Source organism: Hippopotamus amphibius, chromosome 11 (genome assembly GCF_030028045.1).
Source record: "Hippopotamus amphibius kiboko isolate mHipAmp2 chromosome 11, mHipAmp2.hap2, whole genome shotgun sequence".
Taxonomy (NCBI): domain Eukaryota; kingdom Metazoa; phylum Chordata; class Mammalia; order Artiodactyla; family Hippopotamidae; genus Hippopotamus; species Hippopotamus amphibius.
The window spans coordinates 73876693-73896510 of NC_080196.1; the positions used below are offsets into that span (position 1 = coordinate 73876693).

At 47.0% G+C, this 19818-nt stretch overlaps 1 protein-coding gene across 6 annotated transcripts in view; it reads right to left on the reverse strand.

The window, feature by feature from the left end:
• The window catches only part of LAMA3 (laminin subunit alpha 3), a 216759-nt gene that overhangs the window by 72679 nt on the left and 124262 nt on the right, over positions 1–19818 (reverse strand). For 5 of the 6 annotated variants that reach the window (XM_057698310.1, XM_057698304.1, XM_057698306.1 and 2 more), the window contains 7 exons: positions 18511–18722; positions 17373–17577; positions 8227–8371; positions 7368–7508; positions 5938–6099; positions 2207–2305; positions 100–183 (listed from right to left, as the gene is read on the reverse strand). In XM_057698310.1, the coding sequence (XP_057554293.1) occupies positions 100–183; positions 2207–2305; positions 5938–6099; positions 7368–7508; positions 8227–8371; positions 17373–17577; positions 18511–18722 (1048 nt within the window). The remainder of the gene's footprint in view (positions 1–99; positions 184–2206; positions 2306–5937; positions 6100–7367; positions 7509–8226; positions 8372–17372; positions 17578–18510; positions 18723–19818) is intronic. The other variant, XM_057698305.1, reaches the window with a different exon arrangement.

Here is a 19818-nt window from a genome sequence, read left to right on the forward strand (position 1 = left end):
TAAATTCATAAAATCAGTCAAAAAAACAACTCTTGAAAGAACTAAGTCGCAGGACAAAAAGGCTCATGGAGAACCATTTCATGTTTGCTTTTCTTTTACCTCCACCACCTGCACTCGCACGTGATGCAGCCGGTCTGGCCGGGGGTGAGTTGACTCCTCGTAGATGATGGACATGTGCTGACCCTGTTTAAAGAAAACCATGAGTGCAGTCATGGCTTGGTTGGGATGTTCTGAGGTTTATGACTGATCTAAGAACAAATGTCTACAGATCTGCATTACATGAAATGCCTGATTCTAAACAAGTAGCTGATAAATGAACTGACAAAAGCAGTAATAATGTAGAAATGGAATAAGACCTAATCATTTTCACAAATAGGAAACCAGGAAAATTCCCTTGACTGAAAGTGGCTTAAAAAAGATGGAAACAGTTAAAACAAAACAAAACAAAACATGCCTTGCCGTTAATGCATGAGATGCCTACACCCTGTGGGATCCAGCCCCGCTCACTCAGCCTCTGCACACCCGTCCCCACTACGGTGGCTCTTAAGGGCCCAATGGGAGGGTCAGCACCCACCACCAGCACCCTCACCCCACACCCACACACAAAAGTACAGCTTTTCTGTTGTAGCACCAAACCCAAAGCGTTTCATTTATTAGAGCCAGTGTTTCAGAAACAAAAGCATTATCTGTGATCACTAATTGAAAACCTTAATCTAAGAAACATGCCCCATAGGCTTTCAATTCAGTGGTTTGGTAAAAAGCAGCAGAGTAAATGTTTCATGAGCCTACATTATTTTCCATATTTGAAGATAAATTAAGAAGAAATTTTGGTCTTCACTTCTCCATGAATTCCAACAGTTTGCATAACAATATAGGCAGTAAAATACAGGCATACGAATGGCCTGGATTTGAGATGCTCGGCAAAAATAATGAAGCTGAAACACAACATGTCATAACAGTATTTTTATCATGGAGCTAGTTTTCCTTAGACTATAACTCTAAAATCTGGGTGCTTCATTTTCAAGTTGTTCTGCAAAGGTTCCTTTGAGTTTTCAAAACAGCAGTTTAATACACTTGGGTGCCAGTTGAAACAAAACACAACACACTCATGCCTGAACACAAAAAGGTACCAGGATGGGAGACCCTCAGCTAGGGTGAGGGGTATGGGATTTTCCCTTCCCCTCTTATACCGTGAATGACACAAGAAAACCCTTTCGGAAGCTGGAATTGCATCACATTCATTACAGCACATGAACCAGAAACAGTAAAGTTCAGGCGATGGCACCTCACCCCACGTTCAAGGTTCTGTACGTTGCAGGGGATTCAGTGCAGGATGTGATATCGCCCCTGACCTCATGGAAATTTTCTAGACTGCAGTTGTGGACTGTGTGTCTGGCATATAGCATGTGGGTGTCACTTCTCTTCTCAGAAAACCGAAGGGGCTCTGCACTGTCTACCCCAGGCCAAGTTCCTCCTCACAGCATTAAACAGCCCCCTTCCTACCCTTCTGGGCTTGTCTTCCACGGCCCGGCACGTGCTGACAACACAGCCAGGCTGGACTGCCGACCCCTGGAGCACTGCCCCTCTGCCTCGGTTCACCTTACTCTCTGCTGGAGAAGCGGAAAGGTGTTTCTCCTCTCACGCCTACTCTTAAAGGCGTGGCTCAAAACTAACCTTTTCCAGGAAGTCTTCTGAGGGCACCTCAACCACATAAGCCCCCACGTGGACTCCAGCTCCCACAGAGTCTAGTTTGGACTTTGTCTCAGAGGCTTACTGTTCGATGGACTGTAGGCCTTTGACCATTTCTCTCATCTCCCCTCTTAGGCTACACTTTTTTTTTAACCTGTCCTGTATGAGCCCAGCAGTGTGACTCTGCAAATAGGGAGGTCTCAAAAACGTTTGTGAGACGAAATTGAAAGAAACATAAAAGAAGTTTACGATGAGGCAATGATTGTGAAAAGCCAGGAGAGAGAGGGTGAATTCTTCCAGAGGGGAGAAAAGCAAAACCATGTGGGACTGGGATGGTCAGGGACCAAGGATCCTGAGAAGGTGCTACATGCTCTAAACTTCCCTTTGAGTTTCTACAAATATTGGAAATGACTTAATCCAAACTTTTTGTAGGCCCCTTATCAAGATGTCCTAAAACTGGGTTGGCACCAATTGCAACTGCCACTGCCTGCCACTTGGGTTGTGTTCTGACACCTACGGTGAGCTGCACGTCCGGCTTCTTTTCCAGAAGAACCATGTCACCAGGTAGTCCAAAGGACTTGATTTGGTAGGCGAGGTAGCCACCATATGAGGAAACCTAAAATTGAAATAGTAGGATTAATAACATAAACATTAAAAGAGACCACGGCAACATTTAACTCATCCAAAAAGTACACTGGCACGTAGGTCTGGAGAGATACACAATCAGCCTGTTAACAATGGTCATTTCTAGAGAGTGGAATTAAAGATGGTATTTTAACTTTCTACTTTCTACCATTTTACATCAATTAAAATGTTTACTATGGGGCTTCCCTGGTGGCCAGAGGTTAAGAATATGCCCACCAATGCAGGGAACATGGGTTCGAGCCCTGGTCTGGGAAGATCCCACATGCCACAGAGCAACTAAGCCCGTGTGCCACCACTACTGAGCCTTTGCTCTAGAGCCCGTGAGCCGCAACTACTGAGCCTGTGTGCCACAACTACTGAAGCCCACACACCTAGAGCCCGAACTCCGCAACAAGAGAAGCCACTGCAATGAGCAGCCCATGCACCGCAACAAAGAATAGCCCCCACTCGCCACAACTGGAGAAAGCCCGTACACAGCAATGAAGAACCAACACAGCCAATAAATAAATAAATAGATAGATAGATAAATAAATAAATAAATAAATAAATAAAATTAACAACAAAAAATAAATAAAATGTTTACTATGAACATGATTGAGTTTTACAAGCAAGAAGATACTTCTGTTAAAAAAAGAGAAACAAGTCACACAGAAACAAATAAGATCTTTTTATTCTAGATAATTACTAAACCAAAATATCTATTTAATCCACAGCTATTCTAAGAAATCTGGGCCATTGCTTTCCTATTTAACTGAGAGAACTGGTTAATATCTATCAGTTGCAAAATGAACCTCTAAAAATAAACTGTCAAAAAAAAACTTCCCCTAAGCACAGATGGTGAATATTTCCTCAGTGATTCTGCATCCTCCTGGTGCATAAGCATGTCCTGTACCACCAGGTATATGGACCTCCTCTCAGTGCTGCTTTGGCAGCCTGATGGTGGTGGAGACGTGCAAGTGAATGATCATGGGGTATCTTGGACAGCAACTTCACCTCTGGTCCTGATATCTCCCACCCTTAAAGTAAAAACTGATCAAGAAGGAAGGCGTGACCGAAGGATGGACATCAGAAGCAACATCATCTCAGGGAAGGCAGACAAAATACTCTTACTGGAAATGCAGATGAGCTGGAGCAGGGAGGAGAGGCAGCCCTCCCGGACTCCTAATGCATTGAAGCTCTTCCCTAGAACCTACCGCCTACACAGCTTCACAGAGTTTGGACCTTAGAGTCTGGAAGGATTCCAAGGTAACATCTTGAATTATCTTACTGAGATCAAGTATTGCCTTTCTGATGGGCTGAGGCTGGTTTTGTTTTTTTTTTTAACTTTTTATTTTATATTGGAGTATAGGTAATTAACAATGTTGTGTTAGTTTCAGGTGTATAGCAAAGTGATTCAGTTATACATACACATGTATCTATTCTTTTCCCATTTAGGTTGTTACATAATACAGTAGGTCCTTGTTGGTTATCCATTTTAAATACAGCAGTGTATACATGTCAATCCCAAACTCCCTAATCATCCCTCCCCACACCCTTCTCCCCTGGTAACCATAAGTTCCTTCTCCACCTGGGTGAGTCTGTTTCTGTTTTGTAAATAAGTTCATTTGTATCATTTTTTTTTTAGATTCCACACATAGATGATATCATATATTTGTCTTTCTCTGTCTGACTTGCTTCATTCTCTAGGTCCATCCATGTTGCTGAAAATGGCATTATTTCATTCTTTTTAATGACTGAGTAATATTCCATAGTATACATTATATATACCACATCTTCTTTATCCATTCCTCTGTCAATGGACATTTAGGTTGCTTCCACGTCCTGGCTATAGTAAACAGTATTGCAGTGAACATTGGGATGCATGTATCCTTTCAGACCATGTTTTTCTCTGGATATACGCCCAGGAGTGGGATTGCAGGATTATATGGTAGCTCTATTTTTAGTTTTTTAAGGAATTTAAGGTTTTAAAAATATGTCTACATGTTCTTTGATACTCCTGCCTTCCAGAGGTGGAGCTTAGCTCTCCTCCTGGAGTGTGGGCTGGGCTTTGGGACTGGGTTCTGATGAACAGAATATGGCAGACGGGAGGGTGTGTGTTACAAAAGTATTGTTCTCCCTGTCTTTTTGTCTGTCTCTCTCTCTCTCTCATTTGCTCTGGAGGAAGCCAGCTGCCATGTCATGAGGACCCTCAGGCAGCCTATGGAAGACCTCACGTGAATAGGAACTGAGGCCTCCAACCAACAGCCAGCCAGGAATGCAGGCCAGCTGACAACCACGCCAGTGAGCTTGGAAGTGGATCCTCCGGTCCTAGATGACTGACCTCTGGACCACAAACCCCACGAAAAACCCTGAGCCATCTGCTCCTGGGTCCTTGATCCACAGACACTGGGCAAGATAATAATGGTCTGTTGCTTTAAGCTGCAAAGTCTGTGGGTCATTTCTTACCCAGGACTAGCTAACCACTAAGTACAGGGCTCGCATGTGGACGTGAAGAGGTGTATCACGTGGGGGAGAAGTGGGGTTTTATGAGAGGAGCAACACTCCCCACACTCAGAGGTCGAAACCCACAGTCCTTCGACCCGAGGACAGAACCAGAGCACTCAGGCTGACAAGGGCCGCATATTTAGTCATTGTAGATGTGACACTATGGCATCCTCGGGCTGGGCTTGTGACATCCACGCCCTCTCCAAAGCTCTACCCTGGCCATCAGGTGCGTAGGTCACCTAAGGATGTTTCTTTGGGAGGTTCATACTTCTGTCCTTATAAATGAGTGTAGGTGGCCAGATCCTGGAATAATAACTTGTGCTGCAAAGGAAAAGCAACTCCTTCATAAGCTTCCCAAGGAGCGTGTAACCACACGTGACTCCCAATCTCGCAATTTATCCCTCATCCCCCCTTTCCTCCTTTGGTAACCATAAGTTTGTTTTCTACACCAGTGACCTATACACATTACTATAAAATATATAACTAATAAGGACCCACTGTATAGCACAGGGAACTCTACTCAGTACTCTGTAATGATCTATATGCGGAAAGAATCTAAAAAAGAGTGGATATACGTATATGTATAACCGATTCACTCTGCTGTACAGCAGAAACTAACACAACGTTGTAAATCAACTATATTCCAATACAAATTTTTAAAAAAGAAAAAAATATTTATTCACAACCACACGTGACTCTGCTAATGAAAGCCGTGCTGTCGCTGGATCCTGTGCTCCTTTGAATAAGCTCGTGAGTCACTTCTCCACTTTTGTTTTCCTGACAAGTGCCCCTTCTTCTGCTTTAAAACAACGAATTCTCAGCGTTGGCATTTAAAAGCATACGTGTACCATTCGCAGCAGATATTATTTAAATGGTTATTTCCCCGGGGCCAAATTCTTTGGCATTAAGAGAAAATCACAAAGAACCTGGCGCATAATTTCCTTTGCTGGTGAGCAATGTGTGTGGGGCACTCAGCCGCTCTATCTTCTGCGTCTGTGATTAACCGAAGTTCTTCTATTTTAGTAACCTGAACTTCCGGAACCTTCCTTCCAGACATCCAGTAAACGATGCCTGTGCAGTGATGCAGGAGGAACAGCAGGACATGGTTACCATGGTTACCTTGTCCCCTAGGTAGGAAGGAGGGGCGACCCAGGACGCGCTGTGAACCGTTGAAGGCAGCTCCTGGAGGTCGGCCACGACGCTGCTGCTGCCCGGGTTGAAGGAGACAGGGATGTCCACTCTGTCCGCTGTCTCCAGGCGCCAGCCCATCATATCCACAAACTGAAACACAGAGGCAAGGGATGGAAACATGTGCCCACGGCCTCTTTGGCGATGGCTGAATCATGCAGAATAGAAACAACCGTGGGGCAGCTACCGTGCTGCAAAGGCTTCCCTCAGGTGCCTCTTCTCGTGTCTGACTTCCATAACAGAGCCCACACCCACTCGGCCCCCATCTGACCCATCACAACGAGGAATTCTCAAAGGGTAGTGACCATAGCACATGGGACTTATCCTTATAGCCTAGCACGCATCCTGGCTCCTGACACTTAGCAGGTGTCCAATTAATACTTGAATGATACATAAATAAGGGTGTGAATAACAGCTAGGACTGTGGGCACATGTTAATGGTGACCTCCTCAGAGAGAAGATGTGATGTGGAATACAGTGGTCTGCTGTCACCATCCTTCTCTAAATGGAGCGTCAGAAGTAAATATTCCCCTGATCACAAAGGAAGCCAGGAGTTAAATGATGAGGGGAAGAAAAAGAAGCAACTGACAAGGCATGGGGATTCGGAATAATGCTTCTGGGTTCCCCTTGGGGTAAGAAGAGGAGACTTCAGGGTGGATTTACAAACTAATTTTTTTCCCACTTACAAGCCTGCATTCCTTTCAGAAGGCAGGCAGTAAAATAGATAAAATGATCTTTCTTTGAATACTTGTTGGACATAAGACACAACTCACCCAAGAAAGCAAGCATGAGACGGGTGGTTCATGGAATCACAAAGGCAACCAAAGTTTTAGTTTCCTGGGGTTAATTTTAAATACGGCCAAAGATAAGATGTGCTGAAAACAGATGAGAAGGAAAGCAGAACAGGAAGATAAGCAGATAAGAAGAAACAAGGAGGAAGAACAACTAACTGCATTTATTTAATGAGTGTTTATTCAGCACCTACTATGTTCCAGATCCTGCTCAAGGAACTGGGATTGAATCAAGGAGCTTACATGTGAGTAGTGGAGAAAATAGATACGTAATAAACAACCTTCAGAACTGTGATGCATGCTATGAAGTACACAGAGAAGGGTGAGGGCGCAGAGTGAGGGAAGGCATCTCTGAGCACTTGAGACACGTGAGCAGAGATCTGATGAACTGAGGGACATGAGGACATGTGGGGACAGAACACTGCAGGCTGAGGACCAGCAAGCGCAACACAACATTCTAACCAAGCAAGATGCTAAAAACCCCACGACCCTTCACGTTTCATGCCAATGCATTACTTCCTCATTCAGAAGTACTAAATAAAAACAAAAGGACTCTAATGTCCTGCCTACCTTAGCTCTTCTCTTATGTGAGCTGTGACAGTGATGACTGACTCCAAAACAAAAGCAGCTGGTACAACCCTTGGGGTTCGCTGGGTCCAGGTAGAATGATCCTTCTCGACACATGTTACATTCTGTACCTTCCACATTTTCCTGTCGAAGAGAAACATGAAACAAGAGATCACTCCTTCTAAAGGTTCTCTGATTGAAGAGAGCTATGCGCACAAATGAAGTACCAACATACGATGACAGAACACGGACGCTAACAAAGCATCCAAAGTTACATGATTGTTAAGCTTTTATACCGCATTAATTATTTAAACTTTTATACCACATACAAATGGAAGAGAGGATTTCCTAAATTTCACGAGATGCCCTTTGGCATATCGAAGGTAGCGAAAGAGCACCAGAAGGATTCACAACACGAGAGGCCAGTTCATCCCACTTTCTACCACGTTAGAACATCTGCTGGGACCTGGGAGCTCTCCTACACCCTGCAGAACCCCCTTGGAGAGGATGTGATTAACCTGGGGTCCATGGGTCAGGAACAGGCTCCAGAGAAACCCACGTACCTCTTGAAATGATAGACAAAAGTTTCTGTTGACTTTTCTGGAGAGGGTCTATATCTGTCATCAGATTCTTAAGGAGGTCTGTGACCTCTCCAAAGGACAAGAGGAGTGGGGGTGGGTGGGGGAGAGGTCTTCCCTTCTAACTACTTCTATCCAATGAGAATGACTAGAAAGTGCTACAGTCATTATGGAAATTTATCATGGGTCAGTCCCATTGCCCGCGGATTTTTATAAGACTCAGCACGAAGACACTCCACGCTGGCCGGTGGTCGACGTCCCTGGCGTTGCACGTTCCGTCTCACCTTGCAGAGACAAGCCCCGGTCTCTGGGTCACAGACTCCCGGCTCAGTTCCATCTCTGTTGCAGCGGCAGGGGAGGCAGTCAGGGAAGTGGTAGAAGCTGGAAGCACACCGGTCACACTGCCGCCCTGTGATTCTGGGCTTGCACCTGTACTCAAAGCAAAGGAAACAAGAGTCCTCATCATTTTTCTACACACAGTTCTAAAGCCGGTCTGCACGGCCGCAGAGCAGTCGCCGTACGAAGCCAGTTAGATAGACGCAGGGCCTGCCCACGGGGTGCTCGCATCCGAGGCAGAATGGAGTGGGTGGGTTCCAAACTATCTTAGGGTGAGGACGCGGGGGCGCGTCGTGGTCTGGGTGAGGGGACAGGCGGAGGGGAAGGCAAGGAGGACCCCCAGTTGTCCGGCAGGACTGACAGGTAAACACAGGAGCAGGGAGGAAGGGGGGCAACGGCCTGTGTGGGGCTGGACTCCAAGGAGGCCCCGGGGAGCTCTGGGCACAGCACGGCTGAGAAAACACCAGAGGCTTCTCGGGACCGATAAGCCCAGCCCCTGAGCGGTGCGGACAGAAGCGGCAGCTCAGTCACCGAGCTCCACAGCTGCAAGTCCAGGGGATCTACACACTGATCCCTTCCTGCGCGTCTAAAGAAAGTATTAGGAAATCTGCTTCCTACCAGAATATTAGGAGTCCAATCTGATATGAAATATTGTATCATTTACTTGCTACCAAATGTGAGCGACCACCTAGCTCTTAATGCTTATTAAAATATCTCACTCCAGGATAAAGAAGATGTGGTCTCTGTATACAACGGAATACTACTCAGCCATAAAACAAAGAATGAAATCTTGTCATCGGCAACAACAGGGATGGATGCGGAGGGCATTACGCTGAGTGAAACAAGTCAGACAGAGAAAGACAAATACTGTATGATCTCACGTACGTGTGAAATCTAAAAAATACAACAAACTAGTGAATATAACAAAAAAGAAACAGACTCCCAGATACAGAAAACAAACTAGTGGTTACCAGTGGGGAGAGGGAAGTGGGGGCAAAATAGGGGAAGGGGAGGAAGAGGTATAAACTATTACGTATAAAATCAGCTACAAGGATATACTGTACAACACAGGGGACATAGCCAAGATTTTATAATAACTGTGAGTGGAGTATAACCTTTAAAAATTGTGAATCACTACATTGTGTACCTGTAGCTTATATACCATTGCACATCTATTACACTTCAGTGAAAAGCATAACCTCACCCCAGGCACCATCCCCAAAAAGACAAATATAACTTTATATCCCAGTAAGTCTGCCTTTGGCAAATATCTGCTTATAACTAAGTCAAGAATTCTGTACATGATTAAGAACACAAACTTGGGACCAGGTGGCCTAGGTTTGAATCCCAGCTCTGCTCCTTATGGGATGCAGAAGCTCAAGCAAGTGAATCTCTTTATACCTGACTTCCCTCATCTGCAAAAGCAGCTCATAATACCTATTTCATAGGATTACCATGAGAATTAAATGAAACAAAAACCTAAAAACCCGAGAAGAGTGCCGTGCACACATAAGTGTTTGCTACTGTTATTCTTGTCACGGCATCAGCTAAGGGGAGCAGATGGGTTTCCCTCCATCCCACTCACCACACCTAAAAAGACAAAATCCGTTTTACCTGCAAGGCCTGCTGGCAGGTCAAATGTCCCTTCAACGCAGCCCCATCCCCTCATCTCCCTCCCTACCTGATACCTGCACAGACTGTTTCCATGAGGAAGAGAGTCGTCTCCAAATCTCACCTGCAGTACTGTAGGTGGAAGGTGGAAGCGTTCTGCGTGGAGTGATCGCTCCAGCACAGTGGGCTGCAAACTCTGGAAGGGGTTGGGGACCCTCTGGGGAGCTGGAGAAACTAGGGGCCATCTTCACAGAAAAGTACTTCCACCCACTCACAGATTGCATCACCTCCCCCGCTTCCTCTCTCTCTCTTTAACACACACCATTTTGTTCCTAGGCCCAGGCTGGTAACACCTACTCTCTCCTTGTGCATCCCAGACTAAATGCAATCGCGGTCCAGCAGAAAACTGACTGTGCCCAGATGTCTCCCTGTTTCTGGAGCACAAGAACTCTGGTGGGTGAGAGATGGGAACGGGAGTGTACAGATAACCCCTCCAAATAAATTGTCTGGAAGAAGAAACCTAGATCAGAGGAGGGATTCTGGCGATGACCCAACTTAGCCTGGGCATTTCCTGATCCTCCCTGGCGGTGAGGAAAAGGATGCTGTGCACAGACAGTGCTTGTCACAGGCAGCCTGTCGTCCTGAAGTCCAGGACGCTTCTTTCAGCAAACACACAGGGCTGCTGGCCCACGGGGGCATTCATGGAATGCAGGTGCCCATGAGCCTCTCACACCCTGAGTGCCACTGGGCTGTGCCACTGGGCCGTGCCACCCTGAGCATTGACCTGCGCCTTGAAGGTGAGGACAGGCAGACGACAGCCTATTTCTTATATTTTCACTCCACTGGGAAAGAAAGGAATGGGAGTATTTGCAGGATGGACAGCTGTGCAAGCTGCTTGTCGAGACAAGGAGAAACGTCTGTCTGTTTATTTCAGGGCGTCCGTGGGATGACGTGGTGGGAGGGAGAGCCCAGCACGGAGGGCATGACCGCATCGGTAACATGCGATGAAGCGCTGAGCCTTGCTCAGCACGTAGGTAGCAACCAAGCACCTGAGAATGGATGGGAAAAAAGCAAAACGCTGAGCACAGTGGTAAGAGCAGTGGCCTGTGAGCTGAGCCCCGAGGAGCCCGTGAGGGACTGATGGGCCAGGGTTCACCAAAACCTGGAGAGTATGACGTCTGGCTTCTGAGCAGTGCAACGCTGAGAGCACTGAGCACATGAATCCTGCGCAAAAACAAGCAACCAGAGGAGTTTTGGGTGGTGTCATGACAACAGGGGATAAAAAGGAAACTTCCTCCTCAAAGTCTGGCTGAACATCTCTCTCAAAATGACCTGAAGTCAGCCTGACTTGCACACTCCTTCGGGGAGACGCTGTGCTACCCAAGGAGCTGCCATTACTGCAACGGCAAGAAGCTTCCAGTCGCTGCTGCCAGGAGGTGCAGGGTAGCCGTGCTGAGGATGCAGGTCAAGTGAAGTCATCTCCACGGCAATGGGCTCAGAGCCAAACAGTATGCGATGATGCCTGCGCAGGTGTGGGTGCTCTTGTATCTCACAGGTCACCAGAAAGTCAGGCATTAGGGAGAACTCTACCCTTTGCTCCTTAAATGCTGTGGGTCCCTTAATATTGCACTCCCATCAAGTCCAGTGTTAATCTAGAATACAAAGCCTACCTTATATTCATTCATTTATTCATCCTACAATTACTGAGTGCCTTCTATTGATATATACACATCCTCGTGTTAGAAGACATGGGAGGGAGGGGATAAAGTAGAAAAAGTCAGTCTTGACCTTTGTGCATTTTTACTGAGGGCACAGGACACAGAGATGCAGAAAGTTAGGTAATCACGTGAGAGATGGGATGGCTAAGCTTAGAACTAGCATTTGGCAATGAGAGGACGAGGGTACCCCGTGGGCTTGCCAAGGCTTCATGCCTTCTTTGCATTTGTGCCTTTAACACAGAATCCTTGAAGCATGTGGATAGTTGAGGGTAACAGAAGAGGGGAAAGGAGAACCAATAACTGAAGAACTGAATGTAGGCAAAAAGTGTTCAGAGGAAGTGAGAAAACCAGAGAAGCCGAAAAAAGGCTTAAGTTAGGGTAAGTGGGGGCCAGATCACCATGAAAAGCTTGTCTTTATCTTCTCAGACAATGGGGACTTGAGGAAGGTTCTTGAGCAAAGAGTGATGTGATGGACGTGGTGCCGGGCAGAGCCATCTCCACCTCCCACCCCAGCAGCCTGCACACAATACAGTGCTTATTACGCCGCACCATCATTATTGGTTAGTAGAGGTTCCCCTACCAGACCATGACCTCTTGTTAGCAGGCATGTGTGCCTTCTGCACGAGGCACAGCACTCAAACTGGAGTAGGCGCTAGATATAGTTTGAGCCATAAAATACACTGATACTTAACAAAACAGAATTTAAGGCCCAAAAAAAAAATTTACAGAGACCAAGAAGATAAAATCATAAACATATATGCATTTTCAACATCCTCTATGCATTAGTAACATTATGGGGGAAATAGATTTTAAAATCCCAGTATAATTGTGTACTTAACATATTCCCCTTCAATTAAGGAGAAAGAAAGAGAGAGAGAGAGCGAGAGAGAGAGAAAGAAAGAAAGAGAGAGAGAGAGAGAGAGAAAGAAAGAAAGAGAAAGAAAGAAAGAAAGAAAGAAAGAAAGAAAGAAAGAAAGAAAGAAAGAAAGAAAGAAAGAAAGAAAGAAAGAAAGAAAGGAAAGAAGGAAGGAAGGAGGAAGGAAGGAGAAAAAGAGAAAGAAAGAAAAAGACAGACAGACAGAGAGAAAGAATGGGGGGCGGGGAGGGAGGAAGGAAGAAAGGAAGGAAGGAAGGGAAAGGAAGGTTAATTTGGAGACCGTCAAGATTATTCACAGGAAGTGGTAAAAGGACTTCACCAGGTGGTGGTACCTGCAGAGGGCCGTGGAAGAAAGGTGGATAATACGTACTCTGTCAGAAGTTGACAGGTGATTGAATGTAGCGAAAAGGAATTGATTCTAAGGTGATACTGAGATCTCAGGCTTTGGGGACAGAGAGGAAGCTATCACCAATATGTAGAATGTTTTTTAAAAATTCAAAAAGAGGAATGTCCTGGGGGGCAGGACAATGGTGAGGGTTTCAGATATGGGGTCCGTTGTAGAACTCAGGAGTTGAAAGGCCCCTAAAGATCGTCTAATCTAACACTTCATTACACGTGCGAGGGGACAGAAGCTCAAAGGGGTCAGGGGACGTGTCCTCCAAGGCCCCCTAAGGAAAGCCAATGAGGGAAACCAGGTCGCACTGATTTTCAGTGAAGGTGGGATAAGACAGCTGTCAGGGATCAGGACTGGAGCTCTGGATCTGCGAATGGTCCAGGGTGGGGGTGGCTGAAGCCAGGAGAATGGGTGGGGCTTCAGGGGGACAAAGTATAAAGGGCAGACAGCCACGTGTTTGGCAAATAACAACCCAGCTAATACTGGGTGTGAGTGTGTGTCAGGTACTGTTCTAAGGGTTCTCACACAGGATATTTAATCCTCTAAGGAGCTTTAAGAGGTAGGTGCCTCTAGGACAGAGGGACCGTAGGTAAGAACTCTGAGCTCCGTCCATCCCATGGTGGGAGCCCCATCTGCCCCGCTCACCACCGTGTCCCAGCGCCTGCCTGCACGCCGTCTGGAATGTACCGTTCCTATTATTTGATGAGGTGCATCAAAGGAATTGCTTCTCCAGGTTGTTAGGGTGCGTGGATTTCTGCTGAGCTGGGAGCATTTCTATTCCCGGAATGCCGAGTATATGACCTTCTCTGGTATTTTGTTTCTCCATCTAACATAAACGTTTAGTAAATCTCTAAGACTGGCTGAGATAGAGGTCCCCCCAAAATGGTCTTCATTTTGCTGCTGTTCTTCTGAAAAGGCACGTTTGCACATGTGGTTTCACTGGACGTCTAAGTGGAGTGCCATCTCCTTTAATCAATCTTAAAACGTCTTGAAAGCGGTCAACATCGCGATAGTCTTTTAAAGCAGGGATTCCCAGCGTCCATGTATCTGTCACTGATTGATAAAATCTTCTGAGGATATTCTAGCCTTTTCGTTCATTCAAAGAATCGGATGGTGGGACTTCCCTGGTGGTCCTGGGGTTAAGAGTCTGCCTTCGGGTGCAGGGGACTCAGGTTTGCTCCCTGGTCAGGGAACTAAGACCCCACGTACCCCGGGGCAACTGGGCCCACCAGCTGCAACTACTGAGCACTCAAGCAACAACTACAGAGCCCAGGCACCGCAACTAAGACCCAACACAGCCAAAAATAAAAAAACAAAAGAATATGATGGCATAAACATCCAGTATTAAAAGCAGAAGCAAATGTACTTTTCCATTGCTATTATATTTGATTCAATTACTGTGATGCTTTAAAAAAATGAAATTTTGATCAACATAAGCATCTTTAAGACCACAATCCAGATAGAGTTATCCCAAACAATGGACTTTTAATCATCTATACACTATACTTTTGCAATATTCTCTGTGATATAATCAGAAATTGAAGAAGAAATAGAATCAGAGTTTTAAATTTAGGTGGGAAGTTGGAGAGGGATTTTACCAAGTTTCACTTTCTAGATTAGAAGCTGAGACCCAGGAAGGCAAAGCGACTTGCCCAGCCTTGTCCTTACTAGTTCACGACAAAGGTAAGTCAAGAACTCAGTTTTATGGCTCCAAATGGATTTATAGCCAATTGTCTCTAAAACTACAACACCAGTTTCAATTAAGTACAGGTCGAGCATTGTGGATTGCTGCAATTATTTTTGTAATTCACTTTAAAGGAGATTAATATTTATAACAGTTCGATTTCCTTCTAGTATGATAAACTTTAACACCTCTAAATAGTCAAATAAAATTCGAAAATTCCAATTTTTCAGCTTTGTGATTTGTGATTATTTGTACTACTGTAAGAGAGTCTGTTTTATCACTGAGAAAGGACATGCTTTTCTTTTTAGCACAAGTTCCAGGTATCTTTGGCTGTTTCTTTTACTTGAATATTGGGTTCCTCTAAACACATTCTTCAGTTTCATTTGGAAATTTTCACGGGGGGGGGGGGAGGAGCATTCCTTCCTCTAATATTTTCTAAAGAAATAATCCTTTAGGCGATCAAAAGCTTTTCAGCATCAATACTGCAATCATCATGGGTGATTTGAGGAACTTACAGTCATGTAATAAACTGAAGTTTTTCTTACATTCTCTGCCAAGGCCCTTTCATGACAAATCCACTTGGATCATGGATAGATATATCATCCCATTAGGTGATTACAGCCTTTCTGGTAATGTCAAGATAAAGAATTTCACATCTTGGTTTGGGTGCGATGCAGGTCAATGAGATTCCATTCCTACTGATTTTCCCTCAGGCGTGGGCAAAGCTACTAAACAACATGTCTCGGTCCCGAGTTAGGAAGTTTCTCGTCTACTCAACGAGAGAAGGATGGGCTAGTGAAGGTTTGTGAAACACTCCTTAGAATTTGTACCTAAAATACTATGGTAAATCTCTCTCCCTCATAGATGGTGCCTTAACCGATTTTTATAATTTTGTGTGTGTCCTTGGTTTCCTTTTTCTGTGGCAGCAGCACTGAGAAACTGTGTGTGAGGTTCTGTCTGCAGCGGTTTCTCCTGTTGACCATCCACTCCCTTTTAAAACTCTCCCCCTGGTCCTCTCCTGCTTCTCCTCCTGCCTGAAAACTGCTTCTCCACCTCCTCGGCTCCCCTGTCTCCTACGATTACGCACAGGGACCCCCTCCAGGCCCCACCCTCGTTTCTTTGTCTGGGGTCCACACCTCCTCCTTGGGGAGCTCTCCCACTCTAACCCTTGTTCCTCGTTCCCCAACCTCCACACCCCCAGCCCCAAACTCTTCACTCGGCTGTTCTGTTTTCAGAAGAAAAACTGAAGTAGTCATTATGGAAGAACAGAACTTTGTTGGACTTGCTTGCATTCATTTTGTGGCTTGGTAAGTTTTTGTTTTTAATTAAATATGGGGGCACGGCGATGTTTTCAGTATTTAGGGCTCTGAGTATCTTCAGGCAGCTGTGACTGGGGCCACTACAGAGCCCCGGGCTCTGCTCTCTGCCAGGATTCCATCTCCCAGTAACTGTTGCACGCGTCCCTCTGTTTACTTCCTCTCCTGTTCTTCCGTCTAGCTCTTTCCTTATTTTTCCCAAGGTTATGCGTTGCTCTTTCTGCTGTTCAAACGGAACCTTGTTCTTTCAGCCCTTCTTATATCCAGATTCCGGCTCCCTTGAATAAGCAAAGAATTTTAATGCTAAGACCTCCCCCTCTGCTTATCCTGCTTATTTGTCAGACTGCTCTTTCCTCTGAAAGATTCGTGTAAACCCATCCCACATAAACACATTGGATTCTTTCCTTTGACTTGTTTTTCAAATATATGAAAAGGAATATTATTCCTACTTCAATCTGTTTCCCTTTTTATAACACCCTGGATTTCCTTTTCTGAAGCCAGTTCTAACTCTACAGTTTCCTTTGGTCTGGTCTCTCTCTTCTACAATGTTGATCAGGGCATGACTGGCACACCTAGGTCCTTTGAGCTTCCCGCTATCCATCTTCTCCAGCCACAAGACAGCAAGCGACTCCTGGGCACAGTGCATCTTTTTGTTCTGTAGCATCCCCACAGGTCCTGGTAGAATTCTGTGCTTCCACACTGAGTCACTATCTTCATGCATCAGGAACTTACTGGAAACAGGTCAGACATTTTCACAGGCCCATGGGTGCATTCAGGACCCAAAGTATTTACTAATGAACTGAGTGCTGACTTCCTTCCAGAAAACAGCTTAAGCACTGGAGGGAACAGAACCTAATGTATGTGATGAAAACTCTCTGATATCTACTCAGAATTCTTTGTGCAAGTCACATTCTGTTTAGGTTCATAATTTGGGAAGGATGGGCAACCGAGCTGACTCAGGGAGGACTCACACCTGTGGTTTTAAAGACCTGGAATCTTCCATGACTCAAGTTCTCACTCAACTTCCTTCCCAGAGGACAAAGGAACTGTGAGGTGCCAGGCAACAATCAGAGGTGTGGTTGAGGGTCCTTCCTCAGGAAAAGTGAATATCATTGCTGCAGAGAATTGAATTTTGTCCCCCAAAGATATGTTCAAGTTCAACCCCCAGTACCTAGAATGTGACCTTTTTGGAAATAGGAATGGTGCAGACATAATCAAGATGAGGTCACACTGGAGTAAGGTGGACCCTAATCCAATACAACTGGTGTCCTTATAAGAAAAGAAAGACACAGGTTATATATACAGTGGAATGCTATTCGGCTGTAAAGAATAATGAAATTTCGCCCATTGCAACAACATGGGTGAACTCGGAGGGCATTTCTGATGAATGAAATAAGTTAGACAGAGAAGCAGGAAGGAATGGAGACCAGTGTGGGGACTGACAGCACCTTCTCTTCCCACCACAGGATGCAATGTTAGTCCTCCAGGCCTCACCTGCACTGCCCGTGGTCCCTGTCGCACTCCAGGGTGGCAGCCCTGTCGGTGCCCGTCCTAGAGCAGTTGCAGCCTTCGCAGCCAGCCAGGGGGTGGAAGCTGAAGGAATGCGTCTCACACACGTCACACTGGGGCCTGACTGTGCGGGGCGGGCAGAGGCACTTCCCCGACGTCTCCTCGCAAAGGCGCCGGCCGCAGGTGCATGCTGGCCAGGGATGAAGAGACACCATGTAAGGGTCAGATGCCCCTGACCTCCAGCAAGGTGGCACCAGGGTTTCCAGAAGCTTCCAAGGGGTCTGGGAGAAAGGTCTTGCTTTTCCTTCCTTATGGCATTATTGAGTGTGGTTGATCTGAAAGGTCCCTTTCTTGGGACCAAGACTGTCCACACCCAACGCTCATGGTGGACGCAGCATGCGGACGCTGAATGAGACAGAGCTGAACCCACTGACATCAAGGTAGACACTCAAAGGAGCCCCCCCCACCCCAACCCTGAGCTGCAGTTATGTGTCATTCTAACATGAGGCCTGTCCTCCGTCAGAGGGTCTGCTCCTCACAGGCTCCCTGAAGGGCCTCCACATCGCCCCAGTGCACTGAGCCCAAGGTCAGGGCAAGACGCAGCAGGGGGGCCCTTGTTAGGCAAAGGCTGGCCTCCACTCGGGGGACTCTGCACCCTCGCTTGGCCTGGGCTGACCCTCGTCTAGTGCTAGAGGACAGTTCCTAGATAAAGACCCACGGCTTCCTTGTTCAGCGAGGAGCGTGCGCTGTGACCCTGGCTCTCCTCGCACCTCGACTGAGCTTTGGGTAGGCTGCACAAACTGCAGCCTGACCTATTCCACTAGGAAGAGGACTGAGCTGTCCAATATTTTGATCTTTAAGGCTATTTACCCTCACCTGCTTTGCCAAGCGCATGGGTCACAGAGCATGGGAAACACCCTGGACCCGTGTCACGGGCATCTCTGAGTGGTTACCAGAAATGCAGATTCTCAGGTCCCAGCCCAGGCCTCCTGAATCAGAACCTGAATGTTTACAAGATTCCCAGCTGAGTCTCCAGCACAGTGACATTCGAGAAGCCCGGCCCTGGGTGGGCCTCATCCACCTGGGACCAGAGGTGTCCTCGGCTGCCCCGACGTGCACTTACGCCTGCAGTGCGGGAATCCATAGTAGCCCATCTGACAGCGGGTACACTGCCGCCCAATGACGTGGGGCCGGCACGAGCACTGCCCGCCCTCTGGGCTGCAGTGAGGGCCGGCGGCCCCGGCGGGGTGGCACGCGCAAGGCAGTGCGCCTCCGTGGTAAAGGGCCACCAGGGACCTGGCAGAATTCTTACAGAATCCAGAGGCTTTCTGGGGGCTGTGGAAACAAAAACTCAGGGTGAGATCCTGGGAGGCGTGCCCGGAAACGGCCCCAACCGTCCCCTTCCCACGTGCCCCTCCAAGCAGTGTTTCGGGGGAGGGACTCTGGAGTTGGGGAGGAAATGAGAGAAAACCCCACCCCTGGACTCACAGTAGGTGCTAACCACCCCTCCCCCCACCCCACCCCCACCCACTCCAGGACACATCACAGGACTAGTGGCTGGCAACTTTGGGTGGCTGGAATAAATGCGTGAAAATTCGCCTACAGGATGAACTGTATGGATTATATTGGAATAGAGCAGTCACCAAAAGAATTTATACCTACATGTGTAACGATACACCACCACCACCAACAATGAGGAGGTGGACTGCCAACATCGATTGAAATGTGTGTTACAATTTTTGCCTACACTTCACTTAACCACACAACCACCCAACCAATTAGGCCAAAGCCCTACTTCACAGATAACGCAAGGGAGGCTTCTAGAAGTTAAGCAACATTCCTGAGGCCACAGAGCTATAGAGTGGTCAAGCAGGCACTCAAATCCATAGCTGTGTGACCTCAGAGCCTTTGCTCTTAATATTTCCTGTACAGGAGGCTTCTGGGCCCCTGCAGCCCTGGTTCCTCGGGAAACCTACAAGGGGGTGGCTGGGTCTGCAGAAAAGAATGGCAGGAGCTGATCCTCAGGGCTGCTCTAGGCTCTTAGCATTCATGGACCTACAGAGGGAGGACAGGGAGGTCCGGCCCTCTGTGACGCTCCCCACTCCATCAGAGGGCAGAGGAGGGTGGGAATCGGGGCTGAGGTGCCTCCCAGTGGAGGAAACCCTGTGTGGTATCTTTTAGGAAGCTGAGTCGGCCAACAGGAAGCAGGAAAGAGGAAGGGAACCCCCAAGCAGCCTGTGAATCCCAGCTTGGAGGGCGATCTGTTGAGATCAAAGTTGAGGAGGGAAATCTCGCCCAGATGTGCACGACGAGGTCGGCTGTAGCACGGCATGTGCCAAGGACCCGGGACTCAATGCTACTCCCTCGGGTACCCAGAAGAAGAAGACAGACCCAAGGGCCACCCTTCGCCGGGTCCCTTGCTCTGGTCGGG